General features: G+C 34.8%; 1 protein-coding gene across 1 annotated transcript; it reads right to left on the bottom strand.

The window, feature by feature from the left end:
* LOC113195236 (solute carrier family 22 member 22-like) lies at window positions 1–20,711 on the bottom strand. The gene is made up of 10 exons (XM_026406676.2): window positions 20,310–20,711; window positions 15,590–15,693; window positions 12,895–13,049; window positions 12,627–12,795; window positions 11,664–11,787; window positions 9,911–10,026; window positions 7,670–7,884; window positions 4,224–4,332; window positions 1,347–1,550; window positions 1–70 (listed from the first exon to the last, which is right to left on the bottom strand). Exons 1-10 carry the CDS (start codon window positions 20,709–20,711, stop codon window positions 1–3), a joined length of 1,668 nt encoding a protein of 555 aa, XP_026262461.2.
* Between the last annotated feature and the right edge of the window lie 5,353 nt (window positions 20,712–26,064).

The following is a 26,064-nucleotide window of genomic DNA, read 5'->3' as shown; positions in this document are numbered from 1 at the left end:
TCAGCACTCAGTGGTTGCCAAGAGGTCTTTTCTTTGTTTTTCTCGGGTGCTCTTGTTTATTAACTCGTACCTGCAATCAAAGAAGCAAAATAAAAACAGATGAGTGGCCATAATGGATCTGGAGGAAACAAAAAACAAGTTTTGGTTTGTACTGCAGTGAAGTTTATGCCTCTCTTACAAATGCATTGTTACTTCTCAACATCCTTTTGAGCAAGGAGCACTAAATTAGCACCATTGTTTTAAAGATGACCAATACATGACTCTGAGACCTTGTGTAATCTACCCAGTTTGCACACTTAAAAGCAGGTTTGGAATTCAAATCCAAGAGCTTTTTATTTCTAATTCTATGCTATTTTATCTTCAGCATATTATATCCACTCAATAAAGATCACCTATTCTATGAAATTAGATATGACAAAACATGAATCACTGATTCCATCTTCATGTAAAACCTGATGGAAAGCAGGGATTGCTGCAGTAACTCGGGCTACAGACAATCCTCCCCTTAGCAAACTTTAACCATTATCTTAGTATTTCCTTAAAGTGCTGCTTGGGACACCAGCTTTAGAGCGTTTTGGTAATTCTTTCTAGTTTTAATTACACAAAACCAAACTGCTTTCCAATGATGAAGTTACAACAGCCTTCTAGGGTTAGCCAAAGGACTTAAAATGTTAGAACATAGGTCGGGAAAGAAATATATGTATCTTTTATCAGAGTTCTAAACAGAACAAGAAATAAAGTTTTCTGGAAACATGGATGATGTGAAGATGATCACATACTTGCCACTCATGGACTGCCTTCAGATGCAATGTATTTTATCTTAAGGGAAAATATGGGATACTTGCATTGGCAATGGATGGATAAAATACAAATTTTTGCAAAGTTTGTAGCTAAATTCATATCCTGCTTACATTTGTTGCATATACACATTTCTCACCACATATCTGGATCTGGAAGATCAAAGTTTGAGACTGGAAACTTGAAATTTTCCATTTGTGGAGCTAAGAAACAATAAACTATGTATTTTTGTGAATTCAATGTTATGAATTATTTAAGTGGTAATACCAGTATCAATCTTCACCCCCAAATGTATTGTTCATTTTGGAATGAAGTTGTTCATGTAGACTCAGTCAAGTGTTCCCACTGACCTGTGTACAGGCTTTGCCCATGAAGTTTTATTTATCCTTGTTAAACCTTCCATTTTCTCACATGCAGTATAGAAACAATACATTTTTTAATCAAAGATTACTTGACATGATGCTTATGAGAGCACTTTGTAAATAGTAAAATTATGTGAAAATATTAGATAATATCTCATCTCCATATATAATAAATATAGACCTTACCTTTTCTCCATGTCCTTGATGGTTTCAATAGGTGGAAGATTAAAGGACTCTGGCAGAAAGTAGGCAAATGCTGACGATACTAAGGGAAAGGTCCCAAAGAGGATGGCCGGAAGGTGGACAAAATACAGCCTCGTTGAAAGTACTAAAGCAGACAATGTTGCTGCTGTTCTGGCGGTGAAAAAGAGAATGCCCTGCATCCTTGACCTTCCAAAAGAGAAAACATTTTCTGGAAAAGTTTGAATCTGTGGTGCAGCCCTTTCTTCAAATTCTAGCTCATGCACACCATTTCTCCGTGCACCTTACTGAGACCACCCAGAGACAAAGTGAGGTTTCCCTGCTGTCAATGCCATGGGCTTGGTTTGCATTTACTTGGTTGTTGATAACTGACCCTTATAAAGCATTTTTTTTCCATTTTAGACATATCTGGTTTATTTTTTCAGCCACTTGTAAAGAATTTAAAGGTACATTTCTATGTTTTATACAGAATACAACTTATATGTGATTTGGTGATCCCTCATCTATAAAATGAAGAAAGCATGCACTAATTCAAAGGTTATGTAGTGCAAAATTGGGGTTACCTGGTAAAACACAAGATAACAAATTTGAATTTCAGAAAAGAACCACAATATTCTACTATAAGCAGGAATCAGAATATATTTACTTACTGATGCGTTCATTTGTATTCAAGAATATGGAGTCTGAAATTTCAATTTCATTTGTTTCCCAGTATTCTTTCCATCTCTTTATCTATTTCTTCCTTTCTTTTCCTCTTTCTTTCTTTCTCTTTTCCTCTTTCTTTCCTTCTTTTTTCTTTCTCAACTAAATCTAGCCAACCTAAATAATCTATGTGAATGTTCCTTGTAAATTTTTATATGAATCCTGGAAAGAAACATTAGGTTTCTTTTATAATATTTGACTGATGGGGAGTTTTTTCTTATACAAATTGATCATTTTAAAGGACAATTTGTTGCAGGAAATAAGATTTTTAAAAATAAAGAAATTTTCTCAGTGATTTCAACAACTGATAGTTCAAGTTATATCAACATCTTATTTCTCTACAGAAACTGGGTAGCCATTTCACATATATTTTCTTATGATATCCACAAAAATCCCTATTCTGATATGTGTCATATTTTATGTACTTTATTTTATAAAGGTTGAAATTGAGTCTTGAAAAGATAAAGAAAATGGGAAAAGCACAGCAGATCACTCAGGAGCACACATAGGTGGGTGATGAGACAATGCCTAAAGGGTACAAGGTTTCAATCACACAAGATAAATCAGTTCTACACACTTACTTTAGTAGGTATAATACCTATAGCAGAGTGCCTATACCTAAAAGCACTGCATACTTACGTCACATGTTCTTGCCAGATGTCATAATAATGATAACAAAAGGCAGGAGGAAATTTTGGGATGTGATGGATATGTTTGTGGTCTTCATGATGATCATCATTGTATGGAAGTATAGTTATCCTCAAATTCATGAAGTCAAATACATTAAATATATACAGAATTTCGTATGTTAAATCATACCAAAATAAGCTGCTTCAAAAATTAACTTTTTGAGCAAATCCAATTATTTATACTTGTTGATTTATACATATTATGTCTGTTGATTGATAGTATGTATCATGCTAGGAATTTTATGAAGTACTTTACAAGAAAGGAGAAACATGGTATGAAATAAAATCCCCTAAGATATAGAAGAACACATTTCTGCAGATGATTTTTTTAAGATGGATAGAAAAGCATGAAATGGTAATTGATAGTAAAGTGTTTTCAAATAGCATGTAGTATTTGGTAACTATAATAGAAGAGTCTTCCACGGTTAACTGAAATAGTGTGGCATTAATAGAAAAATTAATCCAAAGATTTGCTGCAAAATAAATAATTAAACAAGCAAAGTTTTAAAATACACTTTGCAAAGAAATAATCGAAATAGCTATTTTCCGTGTTTTCTTTGCCATATTGTCTGAAATTCTGCTATTGCATTTTTAAAATCTTAGATTATGAAAATTATTCAAGGTTCTATATTAAAGATAGAAATAATTTGGGAAATCAGGCATGGTGGTGCATGCCTGTAATCCCAGCAGCTCAGGAGGCTGAGCAGGAGGATTAAAAATTCAAAGCCAGCCTAAGCAAAAGCCAGGTTCTAAGCAATTCAATTAGACACTTTCTCTATACAAAATAGGACAGGGGATGTGGCTTAGTGGCCAAGCGCCCCTGAGTTCAATTCCCACTTTCCCTCCCCGCCCAGAAAAGGAAATAATTTGGGATGTATTTTCCTTCAAGAATTGAGGATACGCTAGTGAGTAATACTGAGTTCTGTATTAGGCTTGGCATATAAGCATAATGGTTATGACCCTGTATGGGAAAGGCAGTCTTGAACAGGAATTTCTACTCATGAGAGACACAGGTCCATAGTTATGATTTTGTGCAATACGAGTTCCAGTATTATACTTTTGTCCATTCATTACTACACAATATTTTGTTTTTACAGATAAAAGTAACTATAGAAAGATGCACCTTTTTCTAATTTGCACAAAGATGTTCTTTGAGCCACCAAAGAGGTTATGAAATAGGCTCAGGTAGGTTATTATTCTAAGTCTGAAGAGGGTAGGGTGGGAAGACAATCATGGATTGTATTCTGGCTAGGAGTTTTGGATACATGGTAATGTGGAGAGAGTTAGGAAAATGTTGCAGAATAATTTGATCTGATAAAACATGTGCCAGGCATAGTCTGTCAACTATTCTCAAAATTCACTGAAGTAACTTTTTAAATAAATTTTATTTACTCATTTAAATCTTCTAGAAGCTTCCATTGGTATTCAACAAAAATTATCAAGATAGAATATTTGCAGTTTCTTTTCTTACCTCAGTACTGTGGCTGAGAGTTCGTTGGAAAAGATTAAAAGTATGGTTGAAAGGACAGAAAGAGATGATCTTCCCAAGAGGTAAAGAGTGAGGCGCAGAACATACATCTCTGTGAACAATATTTGGGGGAAAATATTGGGTTGTATCAACATTTACTTTTTCATTCATTTGTTTTACAAATATTTCATAAGTATTTACCAGCAGGCAATTATCTGGAATCATATTTTGCTTTAAAAGACTGGGGAAGAATACTTTGGCCTTCATGTACCCTCTGACCTCTAAGCTTAAGATTTGGGCTTTTATTGAACAAATCAGCAGGGAAACAGATAGTAAGACAGCTTAAAAAAGAGGAATTGCAAAGCGCATACTCTCTCACATTATATGCAAAAACCAACTAGACTGGATTAAAGACTTAAACCTGAAAGTGTAAAAGTGCTGGAAGAAAACATGAGGTAAAGCTTCTCATGTTAAAAAGAATAACTACTGCACAGCAAAGGAAAATTCAACAGAGTGAGAAGGTAACCTACAGAACAGAATATCATCAGATCATATAACTGAGAAGGAGGTAATTTTCAAAATACATAGGGAAATCCTAAAACTGAATTACAAAAAGTAAAAAATAAAAAGAAAGAAAGAAATTCTAAGTAACCTATTTTAAAAATGGGCAAAGGACTTCAATAGACATTTCTCTAAAGAAGATGTGCAAATGATCAACAGGTATATGCAGACATGACTAATATTCCTGTTCATGAGCAAACTGCAAATCAAAACCCCGGTGAGATATTACCTGCCTACTGATTAAGATGGCAATTCTAAAAACACAAAAGATAAGTTTTGGTGAGGATATTGAGAAAAAGGATCCTCTGTGCTCTGATGATAGGGATGTAAAATGGTACTGCAGCTATGGAAAACAATGCATAGGTTCTATAATAAAAAGAAAAATAGAATTATCAGAAGATCCAATAATCTCATATCTGAGGATATATTCAAAAGAATCAAAATGAAAGCAATGAAGAGATACCTAAAGTCCCATGTCCATTGCAGCTTTATTTATAACAGCCATAATATGGAAACAGCCCAAATATCTAGATACAGATGAACAATTGAAAAAAAAAAAGTATGGTATACAATACAATGAAATGTTATTCAGCCTTAACAACAAAAGAAAGAAATTCTTTCTTTTGAGACATTATGAATGGACTTAGAAGACATTATGCAAGGTGAAATGAATCAATAAAGAAAGACAAGTTCTGTCTGATTCCTCATATACTAGGAATTAAAAATTTCCAAGTACAAATGTCAACAACAGAATGATGGCTGCTAGGGAATGGGGACTTGGGCACAGGAAGTTGCTCCATGGTTATCAAGTTGCAGTTACCCAAGCTACGTAAGTCCCAGAGACCTGCTGAACAGGATGGTTTCCAAAGTTTGCAATAAGTTATTGTGCACGTAAAAATTTGTTAAGAGAGTGGACTTCATGTGAACTGTTCTTACACTCTTTCTGGTGCACCCTTTCTGTCTTTCCAAGTAAACCCCCACTTATCTGTAGTGACTCAACTCAGATGACATCTACAACAACTGGCTATTTATCAAGACTATATACATGTACACATACACACACCCTTAACTGGATCATTTGTTCACAATGCATGCAAGAAAATCAGTAGATTCTGGTAATGTTATTTGGTAGAATAAAGGCTCAGTCTCAAAGGAGTTTATATTCAAGTAGAGGAAACAAAGAAAAGTCCAGAGGTGATGGTCTATGATAGTCAAAGGTGAGAAACATGTGGAAGCACAAGAAAGACACTCAACTTAAAACTGGGCTGGGAGGAAGGCTTTCTTGAAGAAGTGCCCTGAAAGTGGAGACCAGATAATAAGAGGGACTTTGTAAGCTAAGGTGGAAAGACATCTGGAAGATCTTGTCTGAGAAAGAGAATTATTCACACATACCTACAGTTTTTTAAAGTGTGAACTAAAGTTTAAAAAACTAGCTACCAGGGACTATATTAAGAGAATAGTTTATAAAGCATATATTACATAGAGCATATTTATAAAGATGCTCATACAAAGAAGAAGCTGGCTAAGGAAAAGTTAAAAGGGGTACAGCAGGATGCGGAGATATTTCGGACGCCTAGGCTGCCCTGCAGAGAGGGCACTGGCAGGACTAGTTAGAAAATAATTAGAGCTGGGAGTGGTGGTGTGAAAGTTTGCTCTTCATGGATGATAGTCAATAGAGGTCAATGTATAGAAATAGCAATAAGAACAGAAATAAGACAATATACTCAGGATTTACTTAAGTTTATAAATGTGTCGTCCTTAGAACACAAATCTATATTCCCCACAGCCTTCTTAACTTTTGCCAAATTATCCCCCTTCCCACATTTTTAAAATGCAGTTTCACTAAATACCTTTGTCAGAAACATGAAAATCATTTTAACTGACTGATTTTTTTTCTCATTCTTTATTTTCAGTGAATTCCCAAGATTTGGGGATTTTTCCTCCACAATATGTCTTGACTGCATACCCTGTTTCCTATTCCTAAGGATACAGCCCTTCTTCAGTCCTTACTTGCCTCCCATATAATAAGACTAACCATGGCCTGTGACTCTAGCTTTACATTCTTTCTATAAATACACTGAAATCAGCCATATTGACATTGTCCAAAGAGAAAACTGCAGTTTTGATTGATAAAGAACTTCAGTAGCATATTATTAACTAAAGATAAGTGATATATATTCTTTTTTAAAATATATTTCTTCTTTTTTAAAACATTTTTTTAGTTGTCAATGGACCTTTATTTTGCTTATTTATATATGGTGCTGAGGATCAAAACCAGTGCCTAACACATGCTAGGCAAGTGCTCTACCACCGAGCCACAACCCCAGCCCCAAGTGATATGTTCTTGAACCAACTCATTACCTAGCTCCTACATCCTCAAAATTTATAATCTAATAATGCAATGACTAGAATGTTTCCAAAATACCTTTTGCACATATTTTCTCTTCCTGCTCTCTGTATTTCTCTACTACTACCTGTACCTGTATTCTCTTCCTGTATTACTTCATCAGGTAAATTCCTACTTTCCTGTACTGTCTAAATTTGGAAGCCATCTAAAGGGACTTTGGAACTAACAACTTGTAATTAGCACAAATTACATGATGCTGTGGGGCCAAGCACATATTGCTACTTTCAGTTTTCCCAGGCATGACTTTATTTTATCAGTAATATTTAGTGCCTGGTAAAGCTGGTGTAGTAGCTCCTGTTCAAGGAAACCATAAAGATGGACCTCTATTTATTAAGCAATATATGACCCTCAAAGCACCTAGATTTTGAAACTAGACTGCAGTGTTCTTCTTGGCAGAAGTCGAGTGTGAATTCTGTCTTTTATTTGGCCTTGTTTAAAGACTTGCATTTCTAATGAGATTCTAAACACAGAAAAGTCTCACCTTTAGGCACAAATATAGGGATCAGAATAGAAACTCCAAGAATAATGAGTGAAAAGCCGCTTGAAGGGCGACGGTTGATATACTTTAATATAAAATAGGAAAGACATTTGCTAGGCAAGTCTGTTATTCCTAGTAGAAACTGGGTCAGGAATATGTTTTTCCCCAAATTCTCAATATCCAGCAGGAGACCATAGAAGCTGAATGTTACTGAAAACCTGTGAGAGAAAGCAGAAAGGTATTCAATATACTCAGAAATAAACATCCTTGTGTGTGTGTGTGTGTGTCTGTGTGTCTGTGTGTATACAAGCACATGTGTGTTTGAAATCTGTATTTCCTTCACACATGATTAAAATCAAAATATTTCAAGTATGCAATGAAATGGAAAGATTTATAAAGTCTCAGTGAATTGAGCTAGGGGTTAAATAACTCAATTTATCAAAAACAAAATGCATTTGGTCTAAGATCTGGATAGGAGTATTCCAAGATCCAAAATGAAAGCTGAAAATAATTTAGTCACAAAGAGAAAGAAAAGATGATTTATTTCATAATTTCATAGAAGATCATTGTGTTCATCTAGATTTTTACATCTCTTAAAAAATAATGTTGACTTACAATATCTTTGTAATTTGAAAAGAACTAACATGACAAAAAAATCAATTTTCTGTAATTAGGAAGAAAATATTAGTAACTTTTTATTTGAAATTATAGTTAAATTGCAGTAAATTAAATTCCATGCATATATGTCAAAATGAACCCAACTATTAATGTATAATTTATCAAGAAGAGCAAAAAATGTCAAATCACTACAGTTTATTAAATCAGTAGAGTAGAATAATAGACATAAGCAATATGTCATAGATACATGAATATCTACATAAATTTATGCTTCATACTAAATTTATATTCTATAAGAATATGAATTTTATGATCATAATATTTTCAGAGTTTGATTTTCTAAATCCATTTATACAGTTTTCCTAGGTAAGAAATAGATTCATTATTTGAGTCTTAACACATTGACTTGTACCTAGTATGCATCCATACATCTAAATGAACAACCAAGAAAATGAGAGAGGAGTTATTTCCCAGAACATGAGGACAAAAATATAATTTTTAAAAATCTCTGTTGTAATTTTTTTAATCTAATATATACTTTTTGTCAATTCTTAAAATACCTACTACAAAGATAAGATGTAACTCTCTCTCCAATTGCCTGTAGTTTTTAGGAGACCATAATTATTTTTAAAGAGTACTAGAAAATGATGGTAAATTGTTTTAAAAGTTTAGAATAATTTTAACATTTCAGTTTATATTTTTAATAATATCATGTTGATCCAGGCCATTCTGACCTGTTTACTTTATTCAGATACTAGAAGATCTCAAATAGCCACACAGGGGTATTTGTCCATACTTATTTATATGTTTATAATAAGTGTTGGAAAACACATAGCCCTTTTTAGTGATGGTCCCCATATTTTAAGTCATGGTCCCCATATTTTAGTGGTGGTCCCCATATTTTAGTGATGGTCCCCATATTTTAATCTGTGAGCTGACAGATTCAGCATAAGTGTTCACAATAACAGTCAATGTGTCTTTGGGGAAGACATGTAACTTCTCTTGCTCTCATTTTGCTCATCTTCAGATTTGGGCTAATCATACATATCCAATGATCAAGCTATCAATTTTATCCTTTATCGATTTTTATAAAATGCATCAATCACTTCCAGTGCATCACTTTATCCAGGTTTTCTCATGTAACTATACAATGTATTTTTTTTAAAGTGTACATTTAAAACAATTGAAAACCAATCGGGATAGGATTCCAGATCAGCCTTTGACAAAACTTGATATGGAATTTGTATCTATATAATTCAAAATATTATGTTATTAACCTTAGGACTATGGTGCTTTGTAGTAAAATAAGATGGATCAATTCATCTGAAAACCAGCTTTCTCTTTCCTCTCATTTAATAGAACTTTGTTGGGGTCTCATTTGCCTTTTCATTTTGATTTTTCTATTTCTCCAGTTTCTATAAATCGTAACTATTCCATAGGCCCATTTCCAAAACTTGACATCATATAGGTTTCTTTATCATTTCCTAATCCTCTTTGCATTTTTTTCTGTTATTTTGATTAAAAGGGTGGAGGATTTGCACCCTTAAAGCAGGCATTCCCCAAATTGCTCAGCATGATCCTCAAACTGTGAATGTGTGTTCAAAGATGAAAAAGCAAACCACTTACCCTAAAATGGACAAAAAAAGCACTGTCTTGAATACTGCAGGTTTACACATGATCTCTTTCATTGTGAAAGATTCTCTCTTGGTATTCAATTCTTCCTTCATTTTGGATATCAAAATCTTCACACACACACACACACACACACACACAAGCAAGATATTTAGAGTCAGGAAAAAGGTCTTTTATTTCCAAAATTGCTCCCTGGAGCTGCCAACACTCTATTGTGGAATCAAAGAAACAATGATTATCTTATAAAACCACATTGGCATGCATGAAATTTAAAGCAGCTAACAATCGATAAGGTGATTTAAATCACTAGAAAAAAACAATATTTAAATGAACATTTAAAATCATATCACTTATATATTTATAAAACTTCTCTCCAAGTGATACAAAATGTTGTAGAAAACCTTTTCTGAAGGGTCTAACAATTGTGAGATTATTTATTGCTTGTTAGGATCATTGATGTACCCTTTTGAAAGAGCTCTAATTAGCTAAATCATGTTCACAACTGAACCACAATTATCATAAAACCACCACTAAATTCTCGTTAAGAAAATCCCATTACATTAATTACATAAAGTCATTTGTAGTCCCATGGTGGTGAATCTCCTCCCTGGTGAAATATTGAAGCATTTCAATTAACTTTCTTTATTGTATTACTGGAGATTTTGATATATTTTAGATTTGATAATTATTTGTACAATAATTTGATTTTATATATTCAAGAAATATATAGCAATAGACCAGTTTTATAGATTCAAACTATGTAAACATTTTTAGTTAAGTAATTATATGTATCCCTTTTAAAATTTAAAACATTACAGTGTAATCAAAAACTGGGATATTCATATCTAGCTTTGTATCTACTCTCCCTGTGGTCTCAGCCATCATCTCTCAAGAATATTTGAAGTCTTATATGCCCAATACATCATATTGGATCAGTTTCCCATTCAAATGTTATACATTGTATTTACCCCCAGGAACCTATTAATCCTCTTGGTGTTTTTTTTTTCCTAAACGGGGAGAATAATTATAATTGATCAGCCATTCACATAAATTTATCAAGAGAATCAAAACTCATTAGATGCATATAAGAGCCTAACTTATTGCAGACAGGAGAGTAGACAACACTAAAAAAAACAAAACACCCATGATGTGCTTTATTGGATTAGACTTTTCCATCTAGAAAATATTGTTGATAGCTATAAACTGTAAATAATTAAAATACTGTTTTTGGAATCAATTTGCTGAGATTTCATTCAATATCTTTTAAAGGGACCTAAATCACTTAAAGTACATGAGAGACCTGGATAATTCAAATATTAATTCCTCTTGAAGATATCAAAAAAAACAGCAATTTTAATATGTTTTAGAGCAACCCATGAGCAGGGAATGTCCTGTCAGAGAATGATAAGAATAGATGTTATTACAGAGAATCAGAAAGAAAGAATATGGATACAACTGTGACTCTTCATTTACTTCAATACCTAGTATGATGAATACTTGTGAAATACCTGTGCACCTGCCTCTGGTCAATTCTTTTTAAATTCCCAGTATAATATCAAAATAATTGTGCAAATCCACAAAAACTGGGTATACACAAAGGATAGTTGTAATAATAATAATTGAATTCAAGTCTGTCCTGACTTCTGTCATTTCTTGGCTATCTATACCAATAATATTACTCATTTTTTTCATCTGTTGATGATAGAGAGAAGTGTATTGAAAGAAGTTGTTCCCAGGTTTCCCTTACCTCAGAAGTCAGACTTTCTGCCACCTCTTTCTTTCCATTAATACGAGCAATTCTCTGGAGCTCTTTTAATGCTTGTTCTGTTTTTCCGGTTGCCATGAGCCAGCGGACTGACTCTGAGATCCCACTGTTTAAAAGGAGACAGGTGGAATTTCTGCAGGGTGATGTCACATTCCAGTCCACTTGTCCATTCATGGACAGTGCTAATCTTTCCAGAACATCGTTTAGAAAGGGTTAACTGTGGGGTTAATCAACTCCCTACCTACACTTCAACCCTGTTTCCAGCCACTCTATACTGCCACATTTTTGTTTGTTTGGTTGGTTGGTTTATGAGTAAGCTGTAAAGATTCCCTGATTCAAAATATAAATGTTCTTTCCTTTCTCTGTTTTACATTTTTACTTCAGAAATTACTGCCCCTTCCATGTGTGACTCTGAGTTTCTCAATTTTTAAGTGTGAACCTTCTGAAGTTCTTAGAAGTTTGAATATTATCAAAATTTTATATAATCATATACTAATTGATCTCTAGTATTTTATCTGAGAAGATTAATTAAAATTTATGAACACCAAAATAAGTGCTTGGGAAACAAAAGACTATGTTATTTCTCCCCTAAACATAAACCAGAAAAGGATCTGTCTTCCCACCCTGCCACAGTCTCTCATGTAGCCATGTTTTGCTGTGGGCTGATCTGGGAAGGATCTCAGCAACCAAGCAAAAACAGGATAGAGGAAGCAAAAATTTTAAGCCACAAGCTCACCTAATTTTATTATAAATTTACTAAAGGGTTCATTCTTTTATAATTGAGTTTTCTCTTTTAATTTTAAATAGTTTTTTTTGGGGGGGGGGTATTACACCTAAAAATGGCCCTGAGAGCAATGAATGGCAATATATTTCTCAGTAGAGATAAACTTGTATGTGTCGTAATCACTTAAGCAAATGGCTCTGTATTTACCAAAGTTCACGTACCAGGAAAAGAGAGAAAGAATGAGATAGGGCAAGGCAATGACCAACTGGAGCATGTGCCAATCCCGGAAAAGGTAAGCCACGCCTGCAAATGATGCCTGGCCAATACTCCCAGATAAGGAGAAAAGCATGGTAGCCACTAGTTGCCATTTTGATGAGTTTCCTTCAAAAACTAAAGGAAAGAAAAAGCAAAAGAAGATATCTAAAACCATTTGGGAAAGATGGCTGAAAAACTGTCATAGCATATGTGCACAAATCAAGACAAACTTACGAAATACGCAAGTGCTGTTTAGAACTGCACTCAGGCAGACAGACGACATGAATCTCAGAATACAGTAAATGGTGAAGACCGGAGAGAAGGCACAGCAGGTGCTCAGGATTCCGTAGGCCAGGCAACAAGAGACCATCAGTGGCTTCCGTCCAAACCTAGAGTAGCAGTAGATAGTGAAGAATCTAGCAAGTGGTGACATGTCGTCAGGGCATTCCTAAAGAATGTCCAAAACTGAGTTTCTAGTTTTCTAAGTAACTACAACCATAGTGTCACCCCCATAATGGTCACTCTAGAAATGACCAGTAAACTGAGATTTGTTTTTTACTTAAATGTTAGAGTCAAGTCACTAATTGCATGCCATTAATACAATAGAATTTACACAATAATGTATTAAAATAATTGTGCAAATCCGCAAATACTGGGTATACACAAAGGGTAGTAGTAATAATAATGATTGAATTCAAGTCTGTCTTGACTTCTATCATTTCTTGGCTATGTATACCTATAATTTTACTCATTTTTTTCAACTATTGATGAAAGAGAGAAGTGTATTACTTAAATATTAGAGTCAAGTCACTAATTGCATGCCATTAATACAGCAGAGTTTACACAATACATTTACCAAAATAATTAGAGTGATTTTTTTTAAGACAAAAAAAGGTGCCATGCTCAGTGGTTCACATCTGTAATCTCAGCAGCTCCAGATGCTGAAGCAGGAGGATCGTAAGTTCAAAGCCAGCCTTAGCAAAAGTGAGGCACTGAGCAATTAAGTGAGACCCTGTCTCTAAATAAAATACAAAACAGGGCTGGGAATATGGCTCAGTGGCCAAGAGCCCCAGAGTTCAATCCCCAGCACACAAATCCGCCCCCCCAAAAAAGACAGAAAAGGTGTAAAGGTGCAAATGATACCATATGACTGACATTCTGTTCTACTCACTGTTATAGAATGAGCACTGGATTTAAAATATCAATCCACATTGATCTATGCCTAAAAAGTTTTAGTTCTATGAGTGTCTTCGTAAGCTGTCTAGATGCTACCTTTCAAACATGCTTTACATATATTTTTAAAACAAGGCACGCAATTTCAGGTAACTATCTTTTCTAGTTCTTTGCTCAAAAATCAGCAAAGCAACTTTGGGAGAAAAGACTGTTTAGTACTCTTTAAAAAATAATGATTGTTTCCAAAGTATGACTCACAAAGGAATTTAATAAATTGTGATAAAAAGGTCTCAAAATAAAAACTTTATTATGATTTTCTTTGTGCATATGGTGGCAGAAATTAAATCCAAGATCCAGTGCGTGCTAGGCCAGCATTCTACCACTGAGCTACATCCCCAGCCCTACAATAAAAATTTATTTTAAATTTTTATCCCTTAGTGAGATAACATTTTACTATATCTGTCCATAGAGCAGCAGAACACTTTACCACACAGGCAAGTCAATCTTTTCAGTTATGATCTCTTCTCATCTCAATCCCCCAAAGTAAATTTACCCTGTTCTCTTCATAATTGATAAAAGCAAGAGTGATATATTTTCTTTGGAGAACTGTAAGTGCAATCTCCACTGTAAGTTCTTCAGAAGTGCTACCCGTGTAACTCATGGAAAGGATAAGAAAGCTAATATTTAGAATTTATCATTTCCATTTTATAGACAAGAGTGATAAATATCAGAAGTATATGAAAACAGGGCTTCTTTCATGCTTTACAGTAAATTCTAGTTCTTTTGAATTTATATTACAACACTTACCTCAATGTTCAGTTGATAGTTTATAGATCATATATTTTATCCACCTTGTTTATAGTATCAGTATATGTGAAGGTTGTCATTGATTTGCATATTTGTTTATTTCAGATATACTAGAACTCAGATTAGACAATTTGTCCATTTCTGGGCCTGTTTCCATCAAAGTAAGTACCCTCCAAGTTTTAATGCCTCTCTATATTCTAATTCTCAACTTTGATAGATATTTTTGAGAATTAACTGGATTATTTTCTTCCTTATTAAGATTAATATTCTTAATCTTTTGTTTTAAATCTCCCTTATTATTAATCTGGATCCCTCCCTTATCCTTTTCTCTCTAGTATGTTTCTAGAAATTTTATCCATGGTTTTCTGACCAATCATCAAAGTAGTAAAATTTTTCCTTCTTTTCATAAAATTTATTAAAGTCTACCCACAAATGAATCTCCCTATATCACTACATTAAGAAAACTACATATATTAAAAAATACAACATGCATGCAATCAGTGTTTTGAGTTATCAAATGTTTATGGTTGTCCTCACTTCCAAATTAAAGGAGAAAACAAAGATTCAGTGCTCACAAAAAAACTTAGCTTCTTAACTTTATCTCTCAAGGTTACCTTTTTCAAGCTTTATTTGTCAATCATACTTGTTATTCTACATTTCTTAAACATTTTTGCCTCCCTGTTTTTGTTTGTTTGCACCTACCTCCATCCTGGGAACTTTCGATTCTTTATGGACAGTTCAAGCTCCACTCCTATTGGCCTGTGCCAGGGACTTCAGTCTTTCAACATTTTATATTTCCTTGAGACATATCCATCTATCATTTGGTTTCCATTTTTTGCATACTTAGATTATTTTAATGTATATAATTATTAATAGAAATATGCACAGAGTCTTTTCAAATGCATATTTGGGTTTTCAAAATGAACCTTATTCAGAAGAGAAATCTCACCTGTCAGAAATGAGGCCACATAGAGCAGAGCCCACCAAGTGCCCTGACAGGGCGATGGCTTGTGCAAAGTATTTGAATGACTTATAATCACACACCAAGTCCCACTGGAAAAGATTGAATAGAAAATGGTATCCGTAAATAATTAAAAATGGCAGTCAAGAGGATGGCATAAATATAACTCTGAGTAAATTGGTTGGTGTTTTTTTTTGAAAAATTATAAAAATTACTTTAATATCGACAATAGCTATATTCTAAACTGTAGACTAGAATCTGGAACCTATAATTGCTCAATACTGTAGAAAATACTTGTATTACAATAAAGTTTAAAATCTTGATGGCAAAAGAGGAATGTAATATGTACATGAGAAGTGTATCAATATAACAATTTTCAATGAAAGCTAAGTTCATGATCCTTTTAAATCATAATACAAGTTAGCTTTCCCTCACCATCTAGAAAGTAGCAACAGTTTTCTCCTTTGAATTCTTAGCTATTGGATTTAAGTTTAGTATTTTGACTGCAGGACAAAAGCCATATTTAATATAAAATTATTTTTATTTGTATGACCAGGAAGAAAATGAGTTTTCTTTCTAGCAGAATGCATAGTCAGGTTAAGGTTATAAAGAGAAGATGATTCAAGTGTGATTTTTCTACTTTGCACAATTAGAAACCAACCAACCAACCAACTAATGAGCTGGAGGGCAAGGGAAATAGAAAGATGAATGGGGAAGAGCACAAGAGAAGAAGAAAGTTTAGACCAACTGCATTTCCAACAAGTCTTCTACAATCTCTTCCATGTATCCATTCATCCATCCAACTTTTTCCACGCTCAGTGGAGGATGCAATAGAGGCCTATGACAACAACTTCAGAGGAGTACATCTCACAGGAGACATAAAGTTTCTTTAAAAACTCTTTTACAGATGATGCATGCTGGGGCATTGTATTATAGCAGGACAGGTATTGATCAGTTCAGAAAAGCTTTTGTGACTGTAATGATATCCTAGAGCAACAAGAAGAATCTATAAAAGTTATATGGAATATGCATAAATATGATACATTGACGGAGAAGTCAAGGGAATAAAAAATCTTCAAGGATAGAAAAAAATGGAATGAAATCAAATAAAAGATGTCTTCAAAACTAGTATGTTGTAGTGACAGTGTAGGTGTCTCCAGTGATGCAACCATGTGGGTTGATACACCTTGCTCAAAAAAGAGCAAGAATCGGAAGCACCCACAATGTGGACAGTGGTATAGCTTTGCACACTCTCCATCTCTAAGGTCTTGGTGTTGCACAGGACTCCTTGAACCAATTTGTCTTATGAGTGAAATAAAAGAAAAGCTTAAAAAGATGAATTTATGTTATTCACTCAGAACATACCAATAAGAAGGAAAAATAAAAACAAACAAAAAAAGAGGCAATTATGTCATAGAATATTACAGATCCTATGCTTAAAAATGGAAACTCAAAGCTAGGCAAACTGAGTAAAATAATAGTAATTTCCAGATGCTACAACTTAATTGAACATACCGTGAAAATTCTACAATGACACAAAATGTGGTAACTGCTAGAAAAGAATGTGTAGCACAAAAAAGGATTTGTCAGAGACCAACAGATGTCCCTAAGAAGGAAAAATCTTTAAACAGAGACCTGAGTTAGGCATACATGGAGCTAAATTGAGAGGGCTTTTTAGAGGAGGATACATGCCAAATAGATATAAAGTTGTAAGGAAAGACCACAACATTGGTGGTGAAGTTGTGTAGTAGGCAATAAAGTCTCCTGTAAGCAAAAGGCAGTATAATAAGGAGTGGAAGTTACATAAAATTAGAATATAATAAGAGGCCATAAGATGAAGGATCTTGAAGCAAAGTTACATGGAATGCTCCATTGGGTAGAAGGACCCGTTAGTCTGTTGATACTTAAAACAGTACATTGCTGGGGGGACTGCAAATTGGTGTGGCCAATTTTGAAAGCAGTATGGAGATTTCTTGGAAAGCTGGGAATGGAACCACCATTTGACCCAGCTATTCCTCTTCTCGGTCTATTCCCTAAAGACCTAAAAAGAGCATACTACAGGGACACTGCTACATCGATGTTCATAGCAGCACAATTCACAATAGCTAGACTGTGGAAGCAACCTAGATGCCCTTCAATAGACGCATGGATAAAAAAAGTGTGGCATTTATACACAATGGAGTATTATTCTGCATTAAAAAATGACAAAATCATAGAATTTGCAGGGAAATGGATGGCATTAGAGCAGATTATGCTAAGTGAAGCTAGCCAATCCCTAAGAAACAAATGCCAAATGTCTTCTTTGATTTAAGGAGAGTAACTAAGAACAGAGTAGGGAGGAAGAGCATGAGAAGAAGATTAACATTAAACAGGGATGAGAGGTGGGAGGGAAAGGGAGAGAGAAAGGAAATTTCATGGAAATGGAAGGAGACCCTCAGGGGTATACAAAATTACATATAAGAGGAAGTGAGGGGAAAGGGAAAAAATACAAGGGGGAGAAATGAATTACAGTAGAGGGGGTAGAGAGAGAAGAGAAGAGGGGAGGGGAGGGGGGATAGTAGAAGATAGGAAAGGCAGCAGAATACAACAGACACTAGTATGGCAATATGTAAATCAATGGATGTGTAACCCATGTGATTCTGCAATCTGTATACGGGGTAAAAATGGGAGTTCATAACCCACTTGAATCAAAATGTGAAATATGATATATCAAGAACTATGTAATGTTTTGAACAACCAACAATAAAAATTAAAAAAAAACAGTGCAAAAGTCCTGTCACATTGGAATACTTAATGTTTCTTAAGTTAATCAATAATATCCCAAGGTTAAACCAGGATCTTCAGGCCTTCATTAAATGCAAACTCATACCTTATGAGAGTGAATAAACCTAAGCACAGAACAGAGATAGAGAAAGTACTGGAACCACAGTCCCCTGGTTCACTCTGTAACCTTGGATAACTGACCTTTCTCAACAGTTCATCTCTTCACTCTTTACAGAATAAATTGCTTACAGGAGTTATATTGAAACATTATTTGTTCATTTTCTACTGAAATATTAAACTAATTATGAGAAACAACATCAAGCTAAATTTTTGAAGTGAATATAATATTACATAAAAATATAAAGCTAACATAGAATATGTTGATGGATGAATACCAAACCTGCAGTTATTCTATCCATGATAATTGTCTACCAGAATATCACATTTTTAAGCTTTCTATAAATCAATGCAAAACTTTTATTAAAAAAACATATTAACATAAAGAAGAAGATGGTTTTATTTTAAAATTGTTACTTAAAAACATAATGGGAGTAAACATTTTAATAGAATATGTCAAATATATGGCTATCCTACTAATTGATAGTTTCAAAGTGTATAAAATATACAAGATTGTTTAAGTTAAGACTTGAGACTTATCCTTAATTCAGCATCTCAATATCTAAAAGGAGAAGCCAGACCAAGAATAGTAGATGACCATGAAAACCAGATGAACAAAGCACAAATATCTGAAGTTTGTATTCCTGATTTTCATTAAGTTCCCCAGTCATACAGAGTACTATTCTTCTGATAAAATGGGTTATGAATTCAGTACATTTCCTTTAATTGCAAAGTACCTAACTAAACATTTCTACTCAACTCATTAGGAACTTCCCATTTTTCTGAGTTAACATTTAATAATAATTGAGTTCACACTAGAAGGACCTTGCTATGTAGGTGAAATAAGCCAAGGCTTGAAGTGATCCAGAAATGAATGGTTTCCTTATGTATCATTAATCAGGCATGTGATGATAGCAGAGGAACACAGCCTCTCTTAAAGTATTTTCTCTCATTTCTGCTTTCATTGAAGAGGGCTTTGGTTATACTTTGCATATAATGTACAGTATTTGTCATGTTTCAGACGCCTATTTCAAATATATAAAACAACAGTTTAGAACACTAAGATTTAAATTTGTTGAAGTTGTCTATTCACCAGATTTCAAATATTTGGGGAGAGGAGCAGGGTACCAGAGATTGAACTCAGGGGCACTCAACCAGCCCTATTTTATATTTTATTTAGAGACAAGATCTCACTGAGTTGCTTTGCACCTCACTTTTGAACTTCGGATCCTCCTGCCTCAGCCTCCGGATGGAGCTGGCAGGGTTATAGGTGTGTGCTACCATGCCCGGCTTCAAGTATTTTATACATATTGTTCCTATCATCCTTCCTAGTGTGAAATAGTCAACACATTATGTAGAAAACTGTGTTTTAATAATTATGCTAAGATAACACTAATATCTTGGGATTTCTCTAAAAAAATAAAATAAAAAATAAGCAGTAAAATCATCTTCTATTAAATATGAGTAAAATAAGACAGAAATCAGCTGTATGTGACAGATTTCAGATTTTTACCTAGACCTTCTGAGTTCTGAGATTCACTCTTTTAAATATACGAAAATGGTGGTCCAAGTTGCTTTTAGAAATATAAAAATGGATATCAATAAGGCATATATCAAAGGCATAACACTACTGCGCTTGACTTGGAAACCACATCCGTCTGGGGAAAATACACATGTGTATATGAACATCACATGCACATGCGCACATGCACACCCCTTTGTGTAAGCTTCTCATCCCCTTTCCTATCTTTGGATAATTTATGCAAATTGAAAACTGTCATTCCTCCACACTCAATTCACTCCCTATCACCCACTATTAATGTATTACCTCCGTAACGATGGTAGAGGTGAAAACACTTTGGTCATATATCCACCCATCCAGGCATGGCTCTGTCTCAGGATCAGTATAATTGACAGCTGACACATTGGGATCTAAGAGTTGCCACTGGGTCTGGCGAAAGCGATGACATTGCTCAGGCTTCTGGTTTGGGCCCACAGGGACGGAGACCCTCAGAAGAGCTTCAGCTGTCAGGTTTATGGTGACATTGGCTTCAAATTTGGGATTGCCAAGGAGGTGGACATGGCAGTGGTGATCGGGCATGGCTGCTGTAAAGTTCTCAATGTAATCATGAGGACTTGTCAGGATACTTGAAAGCATGAAAAAGATAATTGTCAAAACCTGAAACTTCCCATTGTCGCCTACATGTTGTAGAAGTTCCTCAAAGGCCATGTTTTAAACCTGTATTAGCTGAAGAATAATAGATTTTTCAGGTTAGAAATGATAGTTTTAAAAAATCTTGAGTTAAATGATTAAGAGAATGTTTTCCTAAATTAGAAAATCAAAGCATTCAGAAATTAATTTTCAAACAACAAGATTATTTTCCCTATCTCCTTAAAAAAAACTTCATAAACAAGGTGTACTATTTTCACTGCACTGAGAACAACATGTTCTATTTCATAATGACAGAGATTCCAAAGAAGAAATTCCCCTAAGTGGGCAATTCCATTGAATTTATACCACTTTTAGAATTTATAGTTAACATACAATACAATGAATTGAATTCTGCACAGCTCTCAGGACACAAAGATATTAATTGGCAAAGATCGTACAAATTCAGGGTACACAATGTAATGATTGCATAACAACTATCATGGCCAAATTAATTAACACATCCATCAGCATATAATGCCTAGTCTCAAATTCCCAGAATTTGTTCACCATAAAACTGCATTTGTATCCTTTAACCAATATCTTCCCATTTACCCACCACACCCCAGCACTTGGTGAACTCTGTTCTCCATTTTGGTTCAATAAGTTCAACATTTTTAGTTTGTTATGGTTTAGGTATGTGGTATCCCTAAAAAGCTCATGTGGGAGGCAACACAAGAACATTCACAGGTGGGATGATTGGGTTATAAAAATCTTAACCCAATTAGTGAATTAATCCTTTGGTAGAGATTAATTGAGTGATAACTGATGACAGGTAGGGCGTGGCTGGAGGAAGTTATTGGGGGCATGCTTTGGGGGTATATATTTTGTATCTATATCTGAAATCTCTTTCTGCTGTTTATTACCAGGTGAGCTGCTTCCATCCACCACACTCTTTTGCCATGATGATCTGCCTTACCTCAAGCCCCAAAGAATGCAGCTGGCTGTCCAACAACTGAAACCTCTGAAACAGTGTGCCCCCAAATAAACTTTTCCTCTTCTAAGGTCTCTTAGTCACAACAGTAAAAAAGCTGACTAAAACAGTTTGCAAATATAAGTCACATCATACAGTACTTACCTTTCCATGTCTGGTTTATTTCACATAGAACAATGTCCCTTAGTTTCATTTGAATTATCAAATACAATAATAATATTAAATTATTGTATTTGTATTGTATTGAAGAATAATACTTGTGTATGTGTGTGTGTATGTGTGTGTATCATATTCTTTATTTATACATACAGGTATATTTTAGAATATTTAATATTGCCAATCATCAGAGAAATTAAAATGAAAACTATGTGGTATATCACTTCACACCTCTTACGGTGGTTATTGATAAAAAGACAAAAGTATTGGTGAAGAGCCCTCAAACGCTGTTGACAGGCATTCAAAGTACTGTAGTTACTAAAAAAAAATAATATGGAGTTTCCTGAAAAGGGTACAGATGGAACCACCATACAATCCAGCAGTCCCACTCCTGAGAATAAATCCAAAGGAAATGAAATAGCAAGTCAAAGAGACACCTGTTCTCCCATGTTCATTGCAGAATGAGTCAAAATAGTCAAGATATGGAACTACTAAGCAGGAAATATTACTCAGGAAATAATTTTGGTGAAAAATGTTTACTCTTGCCTGCTCTGGCACAAATGATAAGCAAATACCTATGACAGAAAGTCATATTTTGCAAACAAAAACACACGTACATGCTCTGATTTGATGTCTGAAACAAAAGTGTTCCCTGAAGAGTGAGAGCCTATTTAGTTCACCTGTTCAGGGGAGTTATCTTTGTAAACCTTTGTTGCAGAGTTGCAGAGGGTAGACTGGTGATGAGGTAGGAGGACAGGACTCTCATGAAGAAGTCATCAGGTTTGAAGCTACTCGGCTGAGAGAAGCCTAACAGTACTGCCAAGGGCCACCTTTAACAGGATCGTGGCTGAGAAGAACCTTGAAAATCATGTACTGGGACTAATGGGATAGTCCTAAAAGGCTGTCAAGGAGTAAAACAGATGATCTTAAAATATGCATATTTCTCTCTTCTGTACCATATGAATATATGCAGACTACTGAGGTAGCTGAAACTTCTAAGTATTTGAGATGACTGATATGTTAATCACATTGATTTAATTATTCCATATTATATTCATAAATTATGTTTGTTCCCCATGAATACATACATTTATAATTTGCTGTGTTACAATTTTAAAAATAAATTTAAAAAATCCAGATATGCAAAAAAAAAGACATTGACATTCAACCAGAATGTGGTCAAACAGCCTGAAAGCTAACAATGTGAGGTACTTAAACCAGTGTTTTCATATTCCCATTAACTACTTCTTATTAAATACCAGGGACCCAAGAGTCACTTCCAACCTCCTCCTATATTTCTCTATATTAAACTCTACTTTTTGCTTTGAGGACTCGACTCAATATTCTCATGGTAACCATCAACCCTTATGCTGGTATGATAAGAGAGAAGAAGGTGCCTACCTGCATGTGGTCTCTGTTGAACACAGAAGCACACAGAGAAAGATCCTAAATCTGAGCTGAAGAATAAATGTCCAGTACAAGTTATGAGAAGTTAATACATTACCTCTTGCCTTGGAGTACATTCACAGAAAAGTTCAAATCGCTGAAACTGAGTTTCATTTCACTGGGCTAGTTATTATTATCTGCTTGAAGCTAACACTAAGGAATGGGAAATAGAACAAACTCAAGTGCTTCCTCGCTCATTTTCTGTGTTTCTATGTACACAGAGTTCATACCGTAAACTTGTCTGTCATCCCTGCTGCCGTCACCCAGGCTTCATCAACTGTACCTAAAAACGCTAAAATTTTTAATAGAACATTTGTCCAACATAAGGAAGCTTTAGAAAAGTTGGCATTCGGTTACCACTCAACCAGAAATTATATAATCACACAATTATACTGAAAAAAATGTTTGTTTAATTGATTTAATGTTAGATCAATATTCAAGTTGGAAAAAAGTTAACATTTTCATTCTGTGAACATTAGGAAAAAGTAGGGTATCATACTCCAGCCAGGTAGCTCAGGCATGAACTCGTGACCATGGAGATGAGAGCAGCAGCAGAAGTAAACAAGAATTTTCCCCATCTGGGTACGTATTACATTACTAACATTCTGTTGACCAGAGTGTCACGGTGAGGCTCAAAAGCAAGGATATAATCTGTGCATCTTCAGTAAGACAAATGAAAAAGTTACAGAGCAAACAATATACAGACAGGTGATGCATTTAATCCATTCAAATAATCAATTTAACACTAATTTATTAAATGTAAATAAAATTCTGTTATCTTTTCTTCTAAATTTAACTTTAGCTTATAAATCTTCACTTCCATTTAAATGATTTAACCCCATGTTTAGTCATTTTAAATATTAATGGAATATTGTGAGGGATTTCTCTTCTCCCAAAGAAGTGATGAATTTAGTGGATTTAGTGGTGGATTTAGTGGTTTCAACTAGCTCTAGTAGTTAGTTTTACACTGCTATAATAAAACACCTGGTTAGATTTTTTTTTTAAAAAAGGTTTATTTAGCTTATAGTTCTGCAGGTTTAAGGGCATGGTACTGGCATTGGCTCAGCTCTGGTAAAGATCCCAGAGCAGATGACATCACAAACATCACAATGGCAAAAGGGTGTGCAGAAGCAAGAGATCTTATTGCCAGACAAGAGAGCAATTCAATAGTAAGGTCATACTTATAACTTGTTCCCTTGAAGACTAACTCAGAGTCCCATGAGGATTTCCTTCACATCCTTTCCAAGAATGTGTTACCATTGAAATAAGAACCTCCCACTAATCTTCACCTCTTAAAGGTACCTGCATCTCTTACATCATTATCTCACCAGATGCCCAGACCAGAGGCAAATCTGACACTGCAGAGTCCCAACAAACCAGTCCAGTACACGTATCCCCCCCCAAAAAAAAACCAAAAAAAAAACAAATGGAAAGAGCAATGATACAAGGCAGAATATATTCAATATAGTTATATTGGGAAGACAAGGAGGATCCAGTGTCCTTGGACCTGTCTTCAGGGCACTGATATAGCTGTTGGGTTAAAGAGAATTGGACACAGGTCAAGAGGAATGCATAATTCAGCAAAGTTGGTCAAACTGTGGTCTGGTTGATCTTTAACTCATTTCTGGTTCTTAAATATATCTTCAGAGAAGTCTAATTGATTGTGGAGACAATTCAATTCCCGTGAAATGATTTATTCTATTTGTGGGGAGAAGCCTCATCATGAGTCTATTTGCAAGGATTCTTTCTTCCTGAAAGATTTTTATCAATGGCTAGAGAATTCCAGGTAACACTGTAGGCTCTGGAACAAGATGTTTGAAAAGCTGGCAGTTGAAAATCTGTCAATTATTATACCCTTGAATATCTTGAAAATACCTTAGCTACTCCTATCTTGGCATCTTTGGCCTTGAAGGGGGAAAATTACAAGCTTTCAGTGGATGCCTCCTAAACTCATTTTCTCCCATTGTCCATATGTGAAACACCTATAAAAACCTACATTAAGAAATAAATAGACAAATTATGGTGACTTTGAAGCAATAGTTGGATATTTATTGTGTTTTCAAAACTGAAATGTTGGGACTTAATACACTAAACGATTAACATTAAACACTAAATGATTAACTAAATGATTAACACTCAAACTTGAACAGGAATCTGACCCAAGGATTCAGGTCATAAGGGAGATAGATACAAAATGAAGGCAGACATGCCAAGTTTTCTGTCTGCTTTTAGTTAGTTGTTACAGCTGTTAGGGTGCCTTGTGTTTCTCACCTCTGTGTTCTCACCTGAGAAGATTTCAAGCAAGGCATGAAATGTAGTAAAAAATATAGCAAGGTTAGAAGGCACTCTCAAGAGGGAGGGAGGGCTCCTCTGAGAGGAGAGTGGAGAGGAAAGCAATGACTCACTTCTTTGTGTCCCAGTTTTTACTGGGGTAAAAGGGAGATTATTAGAAGTTCCTACCAAAGAGCACCTCTCTTAGCTCTGGATGCATGGACTATGTTGGTTAGCAGTGTAAGGTCAACTCTTGGTCATCTTCACCTGGCTGACAGGGCCTAATTGGAACCAGTTTTATGGAGCTTATGGATGGTGGGCTCTGGTCTTAATCTGTTTTCCTAGGTCTGGGAATCTCAGAGCTTGTTGTTTGTGTAGGGTCTTAGCAATTAGGCCCTTCTGAACAAACATTTACTTCTCCTCCTCTGAATTTAGCTGTCTTCCTCCCGTTGTAAGAGGGATAGTTTGTAGGGCTGAGATCAGGCAAGGGTCCTGAAATAGGTATCTTGTCAGACACTGTGGTGTCACTGAGGTAGGGGTTTTGATAGACTGATTGGCTCTTAAACC

The sequence above is a fragment of the Urocitellus parryii genome, chromosome 7 (assembly GCF_045843805.1).
Source record: "Urocitellus parryii isolate mUroPar1 chromosome 7, mUroPar1.hap1, whole genome shotgun sequence".
NCBI classification, from domain to species: Eukaryota; Metazoa; Chordata; class Mammalia; order Rodentia; family Sciuridae; genus Urocitellus; species Urocitellus parryii.
Note: the sequence above shows the minus strand (reverse complement) of the source record. Positions and strands in the feature narration are given on the sequence as shown.